At 44.3% G+C, this 18458-nt stretch overlaps 1 protein-coding gene across 3 annotated transcripts in view; it reads left to right on the top strand.

Annotated features, from left to right (window-relative positions):
* The window catches only part of RNF182 (ring finger protein 182), a 95098-nt gene extending 77132 nt beyond the window's left edge, over positions 1-17966 (top strand). For all 3 annotated transcript variants that reach the window (XM_055126582.1, XM_055126583.1, XM_055126584.1), the window contains exons 2-3: positions 6571-6691; positions 14813-17966. In XM_055126582.1, the coding sequence (XP_054982557.1) occupies positions 15032-15775 (744 nt within the window). In that variant the 5' untranslated portion in view covers positions 6571-6691; positions 14813-15031 and the 3' untranslated portion in view covers positions 15776-17966. The remainder of the gene's footprint in view (positions 1-6570; positions 6692-14812) is intronic.
* Positions 17967-18458: the final 492 nt, after the last annotated feature.

Genomic DNA, 18458 nt, shown 5'->3' with positions numbered 1-18458 from the left:
TCTCTTGTCTGATGAGGCTAGTGGTAGTGGAGTAACTTCAGTAGACCACAGAGATAGGCTGCAACCTGGAAATTATGTATGGCCACCCTGTCATTAGTCTATCAGGCAAAAGAAACTTACCATCATTGAAGGATTCAGAGATGTCACCCTATACTTTCTAACAAAAATATTCGACAAGAGCATCAGACAAAAAGTGTCTGTAAGGGCACAAAAACAAATCATCCCACTTTCCCATGGGGTCATCAGAGGATGGACAAAGGCAAATACAGAAAAAGAGACGAGCAAGCTAAATTAGAATTAAAGTTAAAGGCATAAATAGAAAAAGGCTTTTTATGATTTAAGAGAAAAGTTAGATAAATAAAAATGTAGACCCCCCTGAGAGAGAAATTAGATGCATTAAAAAATTAAATTTAGTAGATGTCAGGATTATATCCCTTGATATAAGATATAAGATAGATACTCTTTCTACTTTTTTTTTTTTTTTGCCTTTTGAGTCACACCCGGCGATGCCCAGGGGTTACTCCTGGCTCATGCACTCAGGAATTACTCCTGGCGGTGCTTGGGGGACCATATGGGATGCTGGGATTCGAACCCGGGTCGGCCTCATGCAAGGCAAACACCCTACCTGCTGTGCTATTGCTCCAGCCCCGATATTCCTTCTACTTTTAAACTTGCTTATCTGGGGCTGAAGAGATAGTACAGCAGGTTTTGCACATTATCAGCCGGGTTTGATCCTCCGTATCCCTTATGATTCCTCCAGGCCCACCAGGCGTGATCACTGGGCACAGAGTCGGGAGTAAGCCCTGAGCACTGCTGAGTGTGCCCCGAAACAAAAACAAACAAAAAAACTTTCTCATATACTTTGCTACGAAGAAGACTTTCGATGTTCCCATTCGCAGGCTTTGATGCTCTCACCTCTTCTAGCTTCATGCTGCTGAAGGTGCTGAATGATGCCAGTTGTTAAATAGATTTCCAAATAATGTAGATAACAAAATCGTTCTCAGCATACAGCAGAAAACTAGCATGAAATATTGTTCCAGGCCCTGGGTTCTATGCGACACTTCTGAGGAATTGGGTTCAGTTTTGCTTTGTATTTTTGAGATGAGGAATCGGAATTCTTTCTTTTTCTTTCCTGGAAGTCAATGAGATAATAGTTCTCTAGCTAAGGAATAGATATTTCTTTGTTTGAAAATATTTTATACTTACAAATAGTTGGAAATGGGAGGAAATTGTTCTGAATAAGGATTTAAAATGTGGCAGCAATACCTATACAAAGACAATACCTTCATAAAATTTTTCAGACAAATAAAATTTTTGTAGTTGTTATTCTCTGATCATAATTTAGCAATATTACAAATAAATATCAGAAAGTAATAAAAAAAACTTTACTATTTGGAAATTTTGAACATTCTATATGAGTTTTTTTGTCAAAGGAGAAATAAAATCTTTTTGTATCAAGGAGTCAATAAAAGTAACTTGATTTATTTTAAAAAGCCTTGGAATAGAGTGAAAGCTCTAGTCAATGGAAATTTTACAGCCTTTTAGATGTTTTCTTAACTCCTTAAGAATAAATACAGAGGGGCTGGAGCAATAGCACAGTGGGTAGGGCGTTTGCCTTGCATGCGCAAGGCCAACCCCGGTGTGATTCCCAGCATCCCATATGGTCCCCTGGGTATTGCAAGGAGTGATTCCTGAGTGCAGAGCCAGGAGTAACCCTGTGCAGAGCCAGGTGTGACCTAAAAAGAAAAAATAATAATAATAATAAATAATAAAGACAGAACTGGAAAGGTAGTACACAAGGGAGAGTGCTTGCATGCAACCAACTCTTGTTTGATTCCGGGAATCCCATATGGTCTCCAGGCACTGCTAGGAGTGATCCCTGAGGACAAAACCAGGAGTACGCCATGAGTAAGCCCTGATATTTATTTGTTCCCAGGATTTACAAAACTGTTGACAGAGTTTTGCATATCTAATGTTCCAACTCCAAACAGCATCCAGTGTCAGTGATCCAAGGTTCCCTCCCTCTGCCCACCCTGTCTCCTTAGAAAATGTATTTTTTTAAAAACTTATTTTTGTAATTTGGATCATATGCTTACACTAGTGTTGATTCTTGTGTTTTTTAAAAAAAAATTCTATATCATACACCTGGCAGAGCCTGGCAGGCTACCCATGGCGTATTCGATATGCCAAAAACAGTAACAACAAGTCTCACAATGGAGACGTTACAGGTGCCCGCTCGAGCAAATCATTGAACAACGGGACGACAGTGCTACAGTCCTATATCATATATTTTTTTGGTTTTATCTATACCACATTTTATTTATCCAATGAAGAGGTGCATGTTTTATTTCTTTTTTAAAAAATTTAAAAATTATTGAGGTTCTGTAATTTACAGGATTGCTAATGATGGTTTCTCATGTACATAATTGCAACACCATACTCCCACCTATGTAACTTCCTCTCTCCTACAAGGACCCCAATGCCCGACCCCTTCAAACTCTCCACCCAAACTTGGATGTGTGGCTCAATTCTCCCATTGTGTTGCCTTTGGGCCTTTATTGTTGCCTTAGTGTATCTTTTAGTTGCACAGGTGAGGTGATTCTATCTGTATCCCTCCTTCTGACTGATTTCACTCTGTATGATACCTTTCAGTTTCATCTGTGTTGTGAAAATAGCATGACTTTTTTCTTTCTTAGGTACTCATAGTAGTCGATTTATATATATATATATACCACAACTTGATCCATTTGTTGCAACTGGACATTTGTGTTCTTTTCAGGTCTTGGCTATTATACTGCAATGAACATTAGGTGTGCATTTATCTTTTTTGAAAAATAAAGGTTTTTTGTTCATACACACACACATATATGAAAAGCAGGCCATAAAAAAACAAGTTATATGACACTCAAATTCAAATTAAAGTTCAGTAACATTTGTGGCCCTTAGAGGAATATTCATTCTCACATTACTTATTGAACTTGTTGAAAGTGTTAGTAGTGTTTTTTCTTTAAGTCTCAGTCATATAATGATTAAACCCCCATCCCTTCACCAGTGCACATGTTCCACCACCAAGAACCCCAATATACCCCCCTCCCACCCACTCCCCACCTAAGTAGCTAAATGATCTTCACTTTATTCTTTCTATACTTTGAATACATTCAATATTTGGATAGAGAACTCACTATTATTGTTTGGAATTTCCCCCCAACAATCAGGCCTGCTGAAAAGGCATCATTTAATAATTTCTTTTCATTGCTGAGAATGAAGACTCTATGAGCTTGTGCAGCCGCTGTTGCGGCTGCGCGGTTTTGGATTTCTGATATTTTAGCTCAGTTCACAGTCTAGATGCATTTCTGTAAGAAGCCGCTCTGGGTGCCAAAATGGGTTAGAAGACCTCTCGGATCATAGTCTTTAGGAGCAGAGGGTCCGTTTCTCTCGCGGCAGCTCCGGATCTTATTTAGGCGGAGAGCATGCCGGTAACACCCCCCTTCCATGATCGCCTGCGAGCCACGTCAAAAGTGTTAGTAGTGTTTTATAGTCTTTTTGTAAAGTGACCTGGGAGCATGTTAGAACTAATATCTGTTTGACCTAGGGATTCTACGCCTTTTCTCTTAAAGAAATATAGGGTACCCTCAATGTCACAGTATGTATGGCAACACTTTGTTCTGCAGCAGAGTCTGTGTTAGGGGAAAAAATGGAGATAAACAAACATTTCTTGGGAGAGGAAGTCACAGCAGCCAAATGGTAAAATAGTTTGCAGCCATTAAAAATAAAAATTGGGGGGCTGGAGCAATAGTACAGCAGGTGGTTAAAAAAAGGGCATTTTTTTTTTGCATTCGACCAACCCAGGTTTTATCTCCAGCATCCCATATGGTTTTCTGAGCACTGCTAGGAGTAATTCCTTGGTACAGAGCCAGGAGTAACTCCTGAGCATCGTGGGGTATGACCCCCAAAACAAAAAAAAAATTAAAATAGAGGCTCTCTCAGTTGAATTGATAAAGTTTTAAGAACCATCATGGAATGGAAAAGCATGATGCAGACAAATAATATGGTATAAATTATAAATATAATGAGCTGGAGTTATAGCACAGGGGTAGGGAGTTTGCCTTGCATGTGGCTGACCCGGGTTTGATTCCTCTTCCCCTCTCAGAGAGCCTGACAAGCTATCGGGAGTATCTCACCCTCGAGGCAGAGCCTGGCAAGCTACCTGTGGTGTATTCGATAAGCCAAAAACAGTAACAAGTCTCACAATAGAGACGTTACTGGTGCCCGCTCAAGCAAATCAATGAGCAATGGGATGACAGTGACAGTGATAAATATAATATGGGTATTATATAATAACGAAGAAACGATCATAAAATTATGCTCAGGTGTCTTCATACTTACATGTACATGGACAAATATGTTTGTAGTCATGCGTCACTTGACATGGATATGTCTGAAAAAAGCATCAAGTGATTCTGTCATTGTGCAAACACCAGGATTCTATAGGTGGTTAGTAGCAGAAGTTTAAGTAAGAAACCAGCATGAGCAAAAAAGGGTGTTTCATAGCTTGCAGGTGCCCTCATATTTGATTAGAAACTCAGTTTACCTTTTACTAGACATCTGTCCATTCTTTCTGTCTCTCTCTGCTTCCTTTCCCTTCCTTCTTTCCATTCATGGTTTTATTATCTCTTCTTTTCCATGTGAATGGCTTGGCTGTTCCTTGAAACAGTTCCTGTTCTTTGTACACGGTTATACCTCTCCTGGTCCGTGGTCTTCTTCTTGAGTTTCAAATCAGAGTCCCAAGAAAGTATCCTTGATGACCCAGCGTGGGACACATGCTCTCTGGGTTGTGGGGAGTGCTGGGACGGGCCAATACAGGGTGAAAAAAGTATACTTTGCACAATTAGGATTAGTGCACTAAAAACATTTGTGTCTCCCATGAGTGGGGGAATACATCCCAAAGAAGGGATGACAGCAGCTGGGAAGGAGAAAATAATTCTAGGTAGACAAAAACAGCAGATGTTTGCTGAAGGGACTCTGCTTCAAAATATAAGCTACATTTTAATCTTTAATATCCAAGGAATTGAGTAGCCCAAGAAATAGATTTGAGTCAATTAGTAATTGCTGTACTAGGGCAGTAAAAACAGTCATCTGTCCAATGCAAGTTCGAGCAGACGCAATCGTACAGTGGGTAGAGTTTGCCTTGCACACAGCTGACAGGAATTTGTTCCTTGCATCCCAAATGGTCCCCAGAGCCCTGCCAGGAACAGTTTCTGAATACAGAGCCAGGAGTAACCCCAAGCATTGCAGAGTGTGGCCCAAAGACCCTCACCCCAAATTATGCAAATAATCATCTATTTGTATATTCTTACCCCGGTGGTTTATAAAATGATTAAATTTAATCACTTCAGTGATTAATTAAAGATACTAGCTTCATATATTTGCATGCATATTTTTTTAGAAAAGGGAACCTTTTGTTTGTATTTTTATATTCATTTATTTTTTAACTTTATTGAGCTATAATTGAAATATAACATTGTATAATCTTAAAATGTACAATGTGATAATTTGATGCATGTGTGTATCACAAGACATTGACCACAGTAAGATTAGTTACTGCATTCATTCTTTATGTAATTACATGCATATGTTTTTAAGACACTTTGAGTATGGCGGATTCTTTCCTTGGTGCCTGGTTAGAAAGACTGTTAGTTGTTCTCATCAAGAAGCCCCCAGAGTCCATCTATCTTAATTCCATGCTCCTTAAAAGATTCCGTCCATTTTAACAGTGATTTACAGTAATGCCTGGATGTGATGGGCATCAATAAATGTGATATTTCAATTTGGGAGGTGGGGGGTAGAGAAAATAAAGGCATTTATAGGTCACGGGGGCCTGGGGGGACAAGAAGTCAATTCCCGAATGGCCATTGGCAGAAACAGCTGGGCTATACAAGCATCTACACTGTTTAGCCACAGATATTTTTAACTTGGACGGGGTAGGAGGACGCGCAGCGCACTACCTCATGGTGTGACTCCAGGCGCGCACCGGAATCTTGGACACGCCCCGCATCCCGCCCCTTCACCCCTCCTGACTCCACGGCGGGTACCTGCGCAGGCACCTGCGCTCCAGCCTCTCTCTCCACCTCCAGTAGCATCCCTAATCACAGCAGCCACAGTTTTGCCTTTTGAAAAAAAAAAATAGGAAGCTTCCCAGAAATAGAATCACTGTGTATGCTCTTTGGGGGCCTGGCTTTTTGTCCACTCCTCATCACATCGCAGTTGTTGTCCGCCACTTTGGGGAGGCTAGAGGGCCACGGACAGGGCTTCCAGGACCGGATATCAGCCATGACTAATTGTCATCTTGCTGTGCTTCTTCTTAGCTGGTTACTCAAGACTTGCGGGGGGTCTTAGGACCCCAAGGAGAGAGACAGTGTATTTACTGCTCAGAACTCAGTCATTGTTCGTCTTTTCCCATCCTCTCCCCGCCTCCCTTCCCCCTCTTCACCCCCCCCACACCTCCACCACCCCCAACCCTCTACCTGGAGGACCCATTATCCATCACCGTGTTGTTCTGTGTCATTCCAGGGAGCAACCGTGCAAGGCTTCTGCTGGGGATGCGTGCAGTGCCAGGCCACTCTCTCAACTGACCCAGAAGTGCCAGGCAGGAAAACTCTCTCGCTGGTGCAGTGGCCCTGCTGGAATTAAAGTAGGTATCTTTTTGATCGGATATTGGAACATTCAGCACTGTCTTTGTTTCCAAGAAGTTCCCCAGGTGGATGTTTGCAAGTATGAGCGCTGTGATCACAGACAACTATCTCTTAACAGCCTCAAAGTCCTGATGGTGTGTCTGTGACACAGAGAAGCTTTATTTCAAACCATAACTCAAAACTTGACAAAGTAGCAGTGGAGCGATAGCACAGTGAGTAGGGTGTTTATCCTGCAAGCATCTGACCTGGGTTTGATTCCCAGCATCCCATATGGTCCTCTGAGCACCACCAGGAATAATTCCTGAGTGCAGAGCCCGGAGTAACCCCTGTGCATCGTCAGGTGTGATCCAAAAAGGAAAAAAAAATGACAAAGCATATAATAGTTTAGAATTGCAAAATTATAAATGAGAAGTAGTGGCTGGCCCAAACCTCCAACATTCCTGCAACTCTTCAACTAGCTGGAACTTGGTACTGAAAGCACTGATGTAGCCAGTTGATTGTCAAATGCTAACAAATATACTATATTCTCACATACACAGAGCTTTTGCTGGTGTTCCTATATGTAGATGATAGCTTTCTGTGTTTTGGGATGTAATTTTTGCTTATATATTATCCCTGAATACTTAACATTTCTCCAATTCTGGTGTTTTCTATGCATATATTAATACAATTTTTCCCTTTCTCACATAATTTCAAATGGACTAGTCCTTGTGGTGTCAATGGAGCAATCATGATATCAAATTCCGCAGTTGCTATCTGCTCCAGTCATCTAGATGCTCAGAGGTGTTCAAGGGATATAGCTGCAGAGAGAATATCACATGAGCCGCCTGGATAGGGTTCTGTTCTGTGTGTTGTTGCTCTGAGGGGAGTCGGATACATCGGAGTTGCCAGCCTACATATCTCCAATGTCCTGCCCGGGATTAGGTTAGGGAAGGCAGCTACTTTAGGGAGTGGTGAGAGAGATACAATACTGACGTTGTTCTGGGGTCACTGCCCCATGGTGAGCTGAGAATCCCCTGGTGTGTTCCGGGCCAATCACCATCCCCCCCGGCTAGATGACAAAGGAAAAATGAGGAAACGAGGGTCACCAGACTGATTTGTGATCAGTGGACGTTTATTTAAGTCTCACAGCATTAGTTATAAAGAAATCGTGAAGGGCTAGGAGATAGCAATAACTCATAGGTGTGGTTGAACATTATCATAAAAAATGAACAGATGTGAAGCCCTTTCTTTTTTTTCTCTTCCTTTTAGGGTCACACCTGGCGATGCACAGGGGTTACTCCTGTTTCATGCACTCAGGAATTACTCCTGGCGGTGCTCAGGGGACCATATGGGATGCTGAGAATTGAACCCAGATTGGCCGATGCAAGGCAAACGCCCTACCCACTGTGCTATTGCTCCAGCCCCTCTTTTTTAAAAAATTTTTTTAAATTTTATAAATTAGTTCACAATGTTTGATTACATTCAATATTCAAACACCAATCCCACCACCATTACACCTTCTCACCACCAAATTTGGGATATTTCCATCCCAAACCCCAATCCCTGTCCCAAAATACAACCAAAATAATATATTTCATATTGTCTGTTATGAAGAACTGCTGAACATGCTCACAAAAAAGTGTTCATATAGGAAACAGTATGAGGATTATTCTATTTTGGCAGGAGCCATTAAGACATTCTACAGGATATTGCTAACATGTTGTTAAAGTTTGGGTGATGTGAGCTTTGATATATATCTATCTGAAAATGTGTATATATGCATATATATATATTTCCCTCTATGATTTGTTGTCTTCTATCTGAACCCCATCAAATGTGGTGTGGTAATTACGGAGAATGGGCAGGGAGTGTCTTATGATGTGTCTCACAGCCACAAAAGCCCAGGAATATGTTTACTCTTATGTGAGGCTTGGCCCTAGCACCTGGGGAGCAGCCTTGAGTGTGGCAGCGGTTGGGTTGTGGAGGTTTTTGGCTGTTGGAGGTGGGTCCCTTAGGGTGGGGAGGGCTCTCACCCGCCCTCCTCTGGGGCACCCTGTGTGAAACCGCCTGATGAGGAGTCTAGTGGCATGTTTATGGGGGCCTCATGTTATGCTCTTTTTCGGGAGAGAAGCACAGTGGCCGATGACGAGATTATCTGGTGCAGGCAGGCGGTGGCTTATGGGCTTGACCCCCGGATCACCGGAGACTGGGGAAAGCAGGCAGAGGGTCTCTGTTCCACATCCCATTGAGCCCAGAGTCCAAGGTCACATAGTTCTGCATTACCTGGGTTCCGTAGGACTTCATTCTTGTGTGAAACTCAGCCAGAGTACATTGGGAGCTGCCTTGAGCATGGTGACAGTTGGGTTGTGGAGGTTTCTGGCTACTGGAGCTGGGTCCTGTGGGGCAGGAAGGGGTCTCACCCGCCCCCCACCTCTGGGGCGCCCCTCTGAAGACAGCCTGACACGGGGTCAGGGCATTCTGCAGAGCTCTCTTTGTGGAGTTTTAGTTTATAGTCCCTGGGTCTTGGCCGTTGATGAGATTACATGATGCTGGGGGCAGTTTGTGGGTGTGACTGCCAAGCTACTGGAAAACTTGGGATCTGAGGGGAGGAGGCCCAGTCCTGATCCAAGCAGGCCTGGAGCTCTCAGTCACAGGTTCCCGCCTACCTTTGTGCTACCGGCCCTAACTGTGTCTTTTGATCTCTTGAGATTTATGGGTCTCTGAAATAAGGCCAATAAATGAGCTTATATAGCTGAGCCAGAGGTGGTTTGTGGGTGTGTCTTTCACATACCTAACTTTTGGCTATTTAATTTCTTGGTAAACTTGGCCCCAAGTTGTTGGGGTCTGGCCAAAGGCACAGCAGCAATTTTGGGGTATCTGGAAGTCTGAAGACACCATCAGGCTGCTGATGCACTCGCCCCACAGGTACAGGTTGACCTGCTGATGGCACCATACTCCCTTGTGAAGCCCTTTCTTCAGGAAAAGTTCTTCTAGAAGATTCATCCAAGGACAGAATCTCATCTAATGGTTCTAGCACTCTAGATTCCTAGTAGGAGATCCGTCCAAGGGTGAAATTCCTTCTAAGGGTGTATTTCTTTCTCTGTTCTTTTGCTACTAATCCATTTAAACAATATTAAAGTTACTTCTTAATATTATTTCTAGCAATTTTATATGAACACTGTCCTAAGAGATATATTAAGCTTAAAGGGTTGCTCTTCTTGGGACATCCCAGACTACAGTCCTCAGGCCAGGTTAGTTTTTCCTAACCCCCACAGGGTCCTTATTCAGTCACTTTTCTTTGGGTCATGTCAGAGTTTGCTCCATGATTATGCTCTTAACTTATACTTCTTATGGCACTTAGCCTGTCCCTTTTCCATGCCAGGGTAGCTTATAACTTGCCCTGGGTTCATCCTTGTCTGTTGATGTGCCTCTTCTGTGGGGTGGTAGGACATAAAGGCAATTGGGGCTTAAGAAATGTAAATATGATAGATGCCCAGGAGTCAATATTATTTGGAGTCAATTTACTCCCATGTTACAAAAACACAGCATTACCTATCTTACTGTGTCTATACACAAAGGACATTGCTCTAAAATAAAACTATAAAAAGGACAAAAAGGAAAAAGAAAAGCAATATTTCACTTACATATATAAAATTCAAAGCCCTCAGAAGATTTGACTTTACAGGTTACAGTGTCTGGTTTGGGGATATTTGTGATGAACAGATAGGGGAAGAAGAGCACAAAGGAAAGGTTAAAGATAAACACAGAACAGGGCTGGAGCGATAGCACAGCGAGTAGGGCATTTGCCTTGCACACAGCCGACCTGGGTTCGATTCCCAGCATCCCATATGGTTCCATGATCACCCCCAGGAGTAATTCCCAAGTGCCTGAGTCAGGAGTAACTCCTGTACAATGCTGGTGTGACACCCCCCCGCCCCCCCAAAAAAAAGCAAAAAAAATATATACACAGAAGATTGGGAGTGCCTGATGGAATTGGGTGTGCCTCGGGAGCACTGTGGTGGGTGTAATTCAGTAAAACTAAGCTCCCTGTCAGGGGACAGGGGGAGAGAAAGGACAGACCAATGTTACTTCTTAAAATGCTTAAAAGTATAATCCAACCCAGTACCTCCTTGTGTCTTGACAATAAGCCTGGGACTTGCTCATCTCACAGGAGGCCACAGAGCCGGATTGTGGGCAAGTTGCAGCCACATTTTACAGTGGCCTGAGCATAGTATGAGCGGGACAGTGAAGAAAATCTCTAAGACCTGTGAAAGGTAAAGGTATAGAAGTGTGTAAAACACAAAAATAAAAAGAAAAGCGCGGGCGAGGGAAGGGACGCCTCACCGCACCGAGCCAGGCACAGGGCCTTGGGCAGCAGCGCTGTCTCTCCCGCCACCTGAGTTTGGTAGCCTCTGGCCGCTTCCCAACCCCGGGGAGGTTGATGGCGATGATGTGGCAGGTGAAGGAAGGAACGGAGCCAAGATGGTTGGTCTCACTCACAGTTTATTCCAGTTCATCTCCATTCTCCTCTGATTCTCCTCCTGCTTCTTTCTCCCCCATCCTACTTCATTCTCTCTCTCTCTGCCTCTCTCCCGGCTCCCGGTCTCTCTCTCGATCTGTGGATCTGGCCCCTGTGGATCTGGCCCCCCAACCCACTCTTACAGCCTAGTTAAATCTCCACAGCATGAGGGGGTTGGGGCATACACATAGGTGTGGTCAGCAATAGGGTAAGATTCCTTTCCCTCAGGGGATGCTTCTCCTAGGACTTTTAATTCTCTTTCAGCAGGAGGATCCACCCAAGGGCGGAGTCCCATGAATGTGTTTCTCTTCTCCTCAGCTAGCAAACATATAAGAATTCATAATATTAATCATTTTGTATGGACACAATAAGAGATGCATTAAAGCTTATAGAATTGCTCTCCTGGGGCCATCTCAATCTCAGACTACAGTGCTCAGGCCAGATCAGTCTTTCCTATCCCTAGCAGGGTCCTAGTCTCATCATTACTTTTGGATCATGACAGCATTTGTATATGATCAAGCTCTTAACTTATAGTTAAGAATTAGGCACTTTGGCCAGGTCCATCTCGATGCCAGGGTAGCACATAACTCACCGCTTGCCCTGGATCCTTCCTGTCCCTCGTTGGGACCCCGCTTTTGGGGTGCTAGGAACTGAGGGCAACTGAGGCTTAAGTGGAGAAAGCAGATGCCCGGGAGGGAATAATATTCGAGGCCAATTAAGTCCCAAGTTATAAAAACATAATATTGTCTTCTTGTGTCTATACAAAAAAGGCATAGCCTTAAAGTAAATTATTCAAAAGGCATAAAGAGGAGAGAAAGGCAATGTTATAATATTCAGTGTCCTAGGAAGTTCTGGCCTTACCAATTAACAGAGTTTGACTAGAGGAAGAGCAGATAAACTGGTAGAAGTGGTTACAGATAAACAAAGGAATGGGAGTGACTCAGGAGCACTTTGATGGGTGTGACTGATAAACCTAAGCTCCTAGTGGCAAGGGGGAAAGGACAAACCAATGATATCCAACATAGAAGAGTTAATATTTGCATCTGTGTCTTTTTGTGTAAGCTAATTTCTACATAGAAATAAAGAAATTGGCTGCAGTAGCAATTTTGAAATATATTCATTCATATACAATCAATTTTATTTTTTTTATTGTATATTTGGGGGGGTGCAGTTTGTGCCACACCAGGTAGTTCTCAGGGGACCTGGCTCTATGTGGTGCTCAGGGCTTTCTCCTTACTCCTGGTGTGGTGCTCAGGGGACCATTTGTGGTGTCCGAGTCCAGCCAGGGTCCACTGTATGGAAGGCAGCTGTCTTCTCTGCTGAACTGTCCCTGGGGCCCCAACATGCATTTTTGGGCCAACACCAGAAACCCTATGATCGACTGACTTCCTTTTCCTACTAAGAATATTTTTCCACCAGTGTCTATTATAATTTTTGAACAATATGAAGTTGACTAGAAAATTAGCACAAGTCATAAATAAAGGGAAGATAATATGTATTTATAAGTCAGCTAGTCATATTTCAAAAAAACTCCAAGTTTTGCCACCCACTGCTGCTTTTCTATTAGGGCAATATGATCCACAGCAATTTTTAAATCCTAACATAGTGGCACTCTACTTTTCAGAATTATTATGGCAGCCTTCTGCCAGGATTGCTTCTGGGTGTGCTCAGAAATTCAAATACATTTTGATATTTTTCCAAGCAAAACATCATTTAAGACCAGTCTACTGCCAAATAAAACCCCACATATAATAAAGCAAAATAAAGATTATGTGCAGATTTTCCACAATTCTATTCCCTTCCATTAGTGCATTAATAGTTGAGAATTGGGGCTGGAGTGATATAGCACAGTGGGTAGGGTTTGCCTTGCACGTGGCCGACCCGGGTAGGTTCGAATCCTAGCATCCCATATGGTCCCCAGAGTACCGCTAGGAGTAATTCCTGAGTGCAGAGCCAGGAATAACCCCTGTGCAACGCCAGTTGTGAACCAAAAAGAAAAAAAATAGTTGAGAATTGGCTGTGCATGAAATCAGCTAAGAGCCACATGTCCAGGGGAAGTGCAATAGCACAAACTTAGGGTCACCATGAAGGCCTGTGGGTTATGTTACATTGTGTGTGTGTGTGTGTGTTCCCTATCAAAAGGGAATTCATGTGAAATGAAGAAGGCATGTAAGTGAACCTTTGAATGTTTACTGACTGCCACACGTCTGGTTCTGCATGTTTGGAAGTGTAACTCTGAGTAAGTTACCTGGGCTTGCTTCCCCTTTCTTGGGAATCAGACAAATGATCATGCTTATAAACCTGTCCAGTATCAGTAGCTTCATTCTGCCTTGAGTGTTGTTAGGTCTGCAGTGATGGCTTTCAAGACTCATGCTGAAACAGAGAGTTTGAAATTGAATAGACGAATTATAAAGGACACTTCTCTCAGACAATTTTACACAGGGAAGGTGAGACTAGTGTGTTTGTTGTAGTTAAGCATGCTAATCTCCACACCAGGGCTTTCTGGAAACTTGATTAAAACATTTATTCTTGGGGCAGGAGAGATAATACAGCAGGTAGGGTGTTTGCCTCGCACGTGGCCAACCCTGGTTTGATCCCTGGCATCCCATATGGTCCCCCAAGCACCACAAGTAGGAATTCCTGAGTGCAGAATCAGGAGTAACTCCTGAGCTTTGCTGGTGTGGCCCCAAAATCAAATGAATAAATAAATAAATAAAACATTTATTTTTAACTCTTCCTTTCTTTGATGTATTTCTTTGAACCATGGAGGGTATTTAGACAAGTAGTTTCTACCAGTGATATCTGAATTAGTTTGTCTATATTGAATGGATTTTATTGCAAAATATATATTTCTGGTACCTGTCCCATTCTGTTTACAAAAAGGCCAGAATATGATGTAAATTCCAGACTGAAAAATCTCTATATTTAGCCATAGTCACAGTGCTCTATAGCGGAGTTTCTCAGCTGTTTTCCAGCCATTGGCCCCTTCTGACCCGGTTTCCTTCCTGTGGTCTCCTGTCCACTGGTTGCCTCCCTAGTCTCCTTCCAAGGCCCCCCATTTATGTGATTTTCACCTATGGCCCCTTTGGAATATCCTGGGAGGCAGCCAACCAGGAACACCTGCGTGTGTTTATATTCAGATTATTCATACCTTTGTTATTTCTTATCCTTAAAAATAAAGCCCATCACCCTTTCTTACACCCTTCACCCCACCCCTTCCTCTCCGGGAACTCCTTTATCATCCTATTTGTGGACAGAATGTGCTAAGCCTGATGATTGCATTTCTGTTCCCCGGGGCACACAAGTGTGAAAAGCTGAAAAGATTTTTTTAATCTACCGATTCTAAAAATTGTTGAAGCTTGGGGCTGGAGAGATCGTGCAGGGGTTATGGTTCCTTGCCTTGCACATGACTGACCCTAGCTCCAGCCCTTGCTTCAGATCTGGTCCCCTGAGCCCCTTCCAGGAGCACAGGGCCAGGAGTAAGCCCTGAGCATCGCCAGGTGTGGTGGCCCGTTCCCCACCCCCCAGCCCCAGCCCCATCGTCAGAGCTCAGGAAACCCCAGATGGCACTTTGGGAAGTACCGTGCCCTGCCTCAGCACCTCCTCTTTCCCTCTGCAGACCTCACGGGCGGCCTTTCCGAATGGGGAGTCTGTGCCAAGGCTGAAGATGCCAGGAAGATTCCCGCTTCCACACGCCCCGCGGGCTGCCGTCAGCGCGTCTCTGCCCGACTCGGATGCTGTGATGCTCAGAGGGTCGCCTTAACCCACGCGGCCCTTCCTGGAGTGTCCCCACCCCCCGCCCCTGGCCTCCAGCCCCCAGCTCCACCCCACGCTGGAGATGGCCAGTCAACCTCTGGAGGACGGGGCCGAGTCGCAGGTGCCCGATGAGCTGGAGTGTAAGATCTGCTACAACCGCTACAACCTGAAGCAGCGGAAGCCCAAGGTGCTGGAGTGTTGCCACCGGGTGTGCGCCAAATGCCTCTACAAGATCCTGGACTTCGGGGACTCCCCGCCCGGCGTCATCGTCTGTCCCTTCTGCCGCTTCGAGACCTGCCTGCCGGATGACGAGGTCAGCAGCCTGCCCGACGACAACAACATCCTGGTCAACTTGACTTGCGGGGCCAAGGGCAAGAAGGGCCTGCCCGAGAACCCCACCGAGCTGCTGCTCACCCCCAAGCGGCTGGCCTCGCTGGTCAGCCCCTCGCACACGTCCTCCAACTGCCTGGTCATCACCATCATGGAGGTGCAGCGGGAGAGCTCCCCGTCCCTGAGCTCCACGCCCGTGGTGGAGTTCTACCGGCCGGCCAGCTTCGACTCGGTCACCACCGTGTCGCACAACTGGACCGTGTGGAACTGCACGTCGCTGCTCTTCCAGACGTCCCTCCGGGTGCTGGTGTGGCTGCTGGGCCTGCTCTACTTCAGCTCCCTGCCGCTGGGCATCTACCTGCTGGTGTCCAAGAAGGTCACCCTCGGGGTGGTCTTCGTCAGCCTCGTCCCTTCCAGCCTGGTGATCCTGATGGTCTACGGGTTCTGCCAGTGCGTGTGCCACGAGTTTCTGGACTGCATGGCGCCTTCTTCGTAGCCGGCAGGTGAACCAGGATGAGCTGGGTTTTGTTTTTTATTTTATTTTTCCTCGTGCAGTGGCCACGTTGGAAGTGAGCTCCCCCCCGAGGGCCACGGACTGTTTCTTTTCCATTCTCCACGGAGAGCATCCGTCCGGGGGGGACGTGCACCCAGCACATTTTTGTGCTCGGTTTTCCCTCCGAATAGCCACGCCACTGGTTTTCCTATGGGAAGCGAAAGGGTTCGTTTTCACCTAGGGATTAGCAAAAACAGCGCAATGTGGCCAAGTTAGGTAAGCCTGCCTGCAGCCGTCAGGGGGCTTCCCACGGCTGTGCTGCGGGAGGGTCTTTGTGGCAGATCAGGAAAGCAGTGATCTCTCTTCTCGGAACCATCTAGAGCCCGCCCCACCCCCCCCAAGGGTGGGCACCAGTAGGATGCAGTTCTAAGACACGGAATTGAAAAGGTGCGCACACATACACATACACACATACACACACACATACACACACACACTCACACATTGTGGGCATGAGAAGAAAGCAGTTCTAAGACAAGTTTGAAAAGGGCTCCCTCTTCCAACACTCTCATCCCCACTAGGGTGTCGTTGCTTATTAGCTGCCAAGAGGAAACCGCCTCATTCTCTCGCCTGGTTTCCAGTAAGTACCTGTTGTGCTACATGGCAGGAGAGAATGAGAAAGATGAAGACATTTGTTCCAAAGCAAACTTGGAGACAAGACGAGGCTGTGTGCTTTCGGGACACACCCTTTCCTCATCTTTAGTTTTCTCTCTCCCTGGTCGTCTGTGATCGTCTCACCCAGCAGTAGCCGGTGAGGGAGATCTTCCTCTGAGCCTTTCCTTAAAACATCTTAGGGTTTTTATTTGATTTTATTTTTGATGTTGGGGTTTTGAAGAACTTTGAAGTTTCTCACTCGGTCAGCCCACTCCCTTATCTTTCTTGAGATTCCATTTAAATTAGTTGCTCTCCGTTTTTTTGACGATTTCCTCTCCTTCCCATTTCCCATTGCATCCTGGTATTGAATTGTAATTCAGCGTTTCACCAGCTGTTCGAGTTCTCACCGTTTGAAGTGCGGGGAGCCTGTGCACTTGGCCGTGCCTTGCTGAGTCACTCGACAATGGCACGGTTCAGGGTTCTGTGTGAGGCTGACTGCAGGAGGGGAGAGGTGAGCTGGTCCTTTGCTTGCGAGGGCTCTGCAGGGTGGGGACAGAGCTGGCGGAGGGCGTGGACTCTGGTTCTCTCTGTCATGCTCAAGTCCACATTAGGTGATTTCAAGGGCTTATTTACTTCAAATAAAAAAAACTTAAGCTATGTGACTTGATTTAACAAACTTCTTTTCATGATCGGGGTGAAGTTGAATGTATATATTGACAGAAGAAATTTCTAGCTGATTTTAGGTTTCAGGGGATCGAGTGTCTGTTCAGAGAATAGTCTCCCCTGTACCCCCACCCAAGGAGGGAAAAAGAATTTCAGTCTCTAAAACGCACTTCCAGGCGGTTAACATTAAGAAAGTTCTGACTCTTAGGAAGGGGTATGACTGAAACGACTTTAACATGTCTGTGATGAAATATTTGTTGTGCAATATGGTTGCAGTGGGTCAGTTCCAGTCTTCTTATTCAGGAAAATTGACATTTATTTCTAGGGATAGAAGTTTGGTTTTATTGTATAACCATTAACTTTGAGAATATTTGTGCCCAGGATGAGTATGACAGAAAAGGGTATATGACCTGATGGATTTAAGTTCCAAGATAAAGCTAAATACACAATGATTTCACACAGTCTAGTTTAGATAGCCTATGAATGCAATTCCCAAACTTCCATTTGTACTTAGGTTGAATGTAATGTTTAGAAGATGTTTTGTGGTTTGGATTTATATATTTATAAGGTTTTTTAAAAAACATCAACTTTGTCTGAAATGTAACATCAAGTAAATGGGTGAGTATCAGATTTCTAGAAAGCTCTGCATATGGGTACTATGTATTTTGCTTGTTAGTATCTTGTCTGCAGTACTCAATTTATGTCTTTCTGTGTACTGTGATAGTCTTGGTTTTTTAAGTAAACTTGGTTTTAAAAAGTCTTAAGTATACAACAAAAACTTCATGCTATTGAATGGAAAAAAAGAAATGCTTCAATATTTTATTCACTGTGATAATGTTTTATTTGTCCATTAAATTGTTATTATTTCCAAACAGAAGTTTGATTTCTCTGAGTCATGACTGAGATTAACTTATTACACTGGGTTTCTGTTTACATTTGGTAACACTGAGCACGCACTTTCAGGGACATTGATTAAACTAATGTCTTTTTTACACATGAAGATTAAAAAAATTTTCAACAAAGTGGCCTTAAAACCATACCACTTTTAGGGTCTTGAGTGATAGCACAGCGGGTAGGGCATTTGCCTTGCACGTGGCCGACCTGGGTTTGAATCCCAGGATCCCATATGGTCCCCTGAGCACCACCAGGGGTGGTTCCTGAGTGCACAGCCAGGAGTAACCCCTGTGCATCGCTAGGTGCGACCCAAAAAGAAAAAAAAAACAATACCACTTTTAGAAGAACCTCATCTCTCTGTTTTTCAATGTAGGAGAGAAAAATAAGAAAGATAAAAAAATATTGCCTATATAAGTAAGCATTTGCATTTTAATGTGTTTGAGGTGGAGGCCAGCTTTTATCCAGCTCTTCAACA

This window comes from Sorex araneus, chromosome 2 (genome assembly GCF_027595985.1).
Source record: "Sorex araneus isolate mSorAra2 chromosome 2, mSorAra2.pri, whole genome shotgun sequence".
Taxonomy (NCBI): Eukaryota; Metazoa; Chordata; class Mammalia; order Eulipotyphla; family Soricidae; genus Sorex; species Sorex araneus.
The sequence above is the reverse complement of the archived record's forward strand: the minus strand, read 5'-3'. Positions and strand labels throughout refer to the sequence as shown.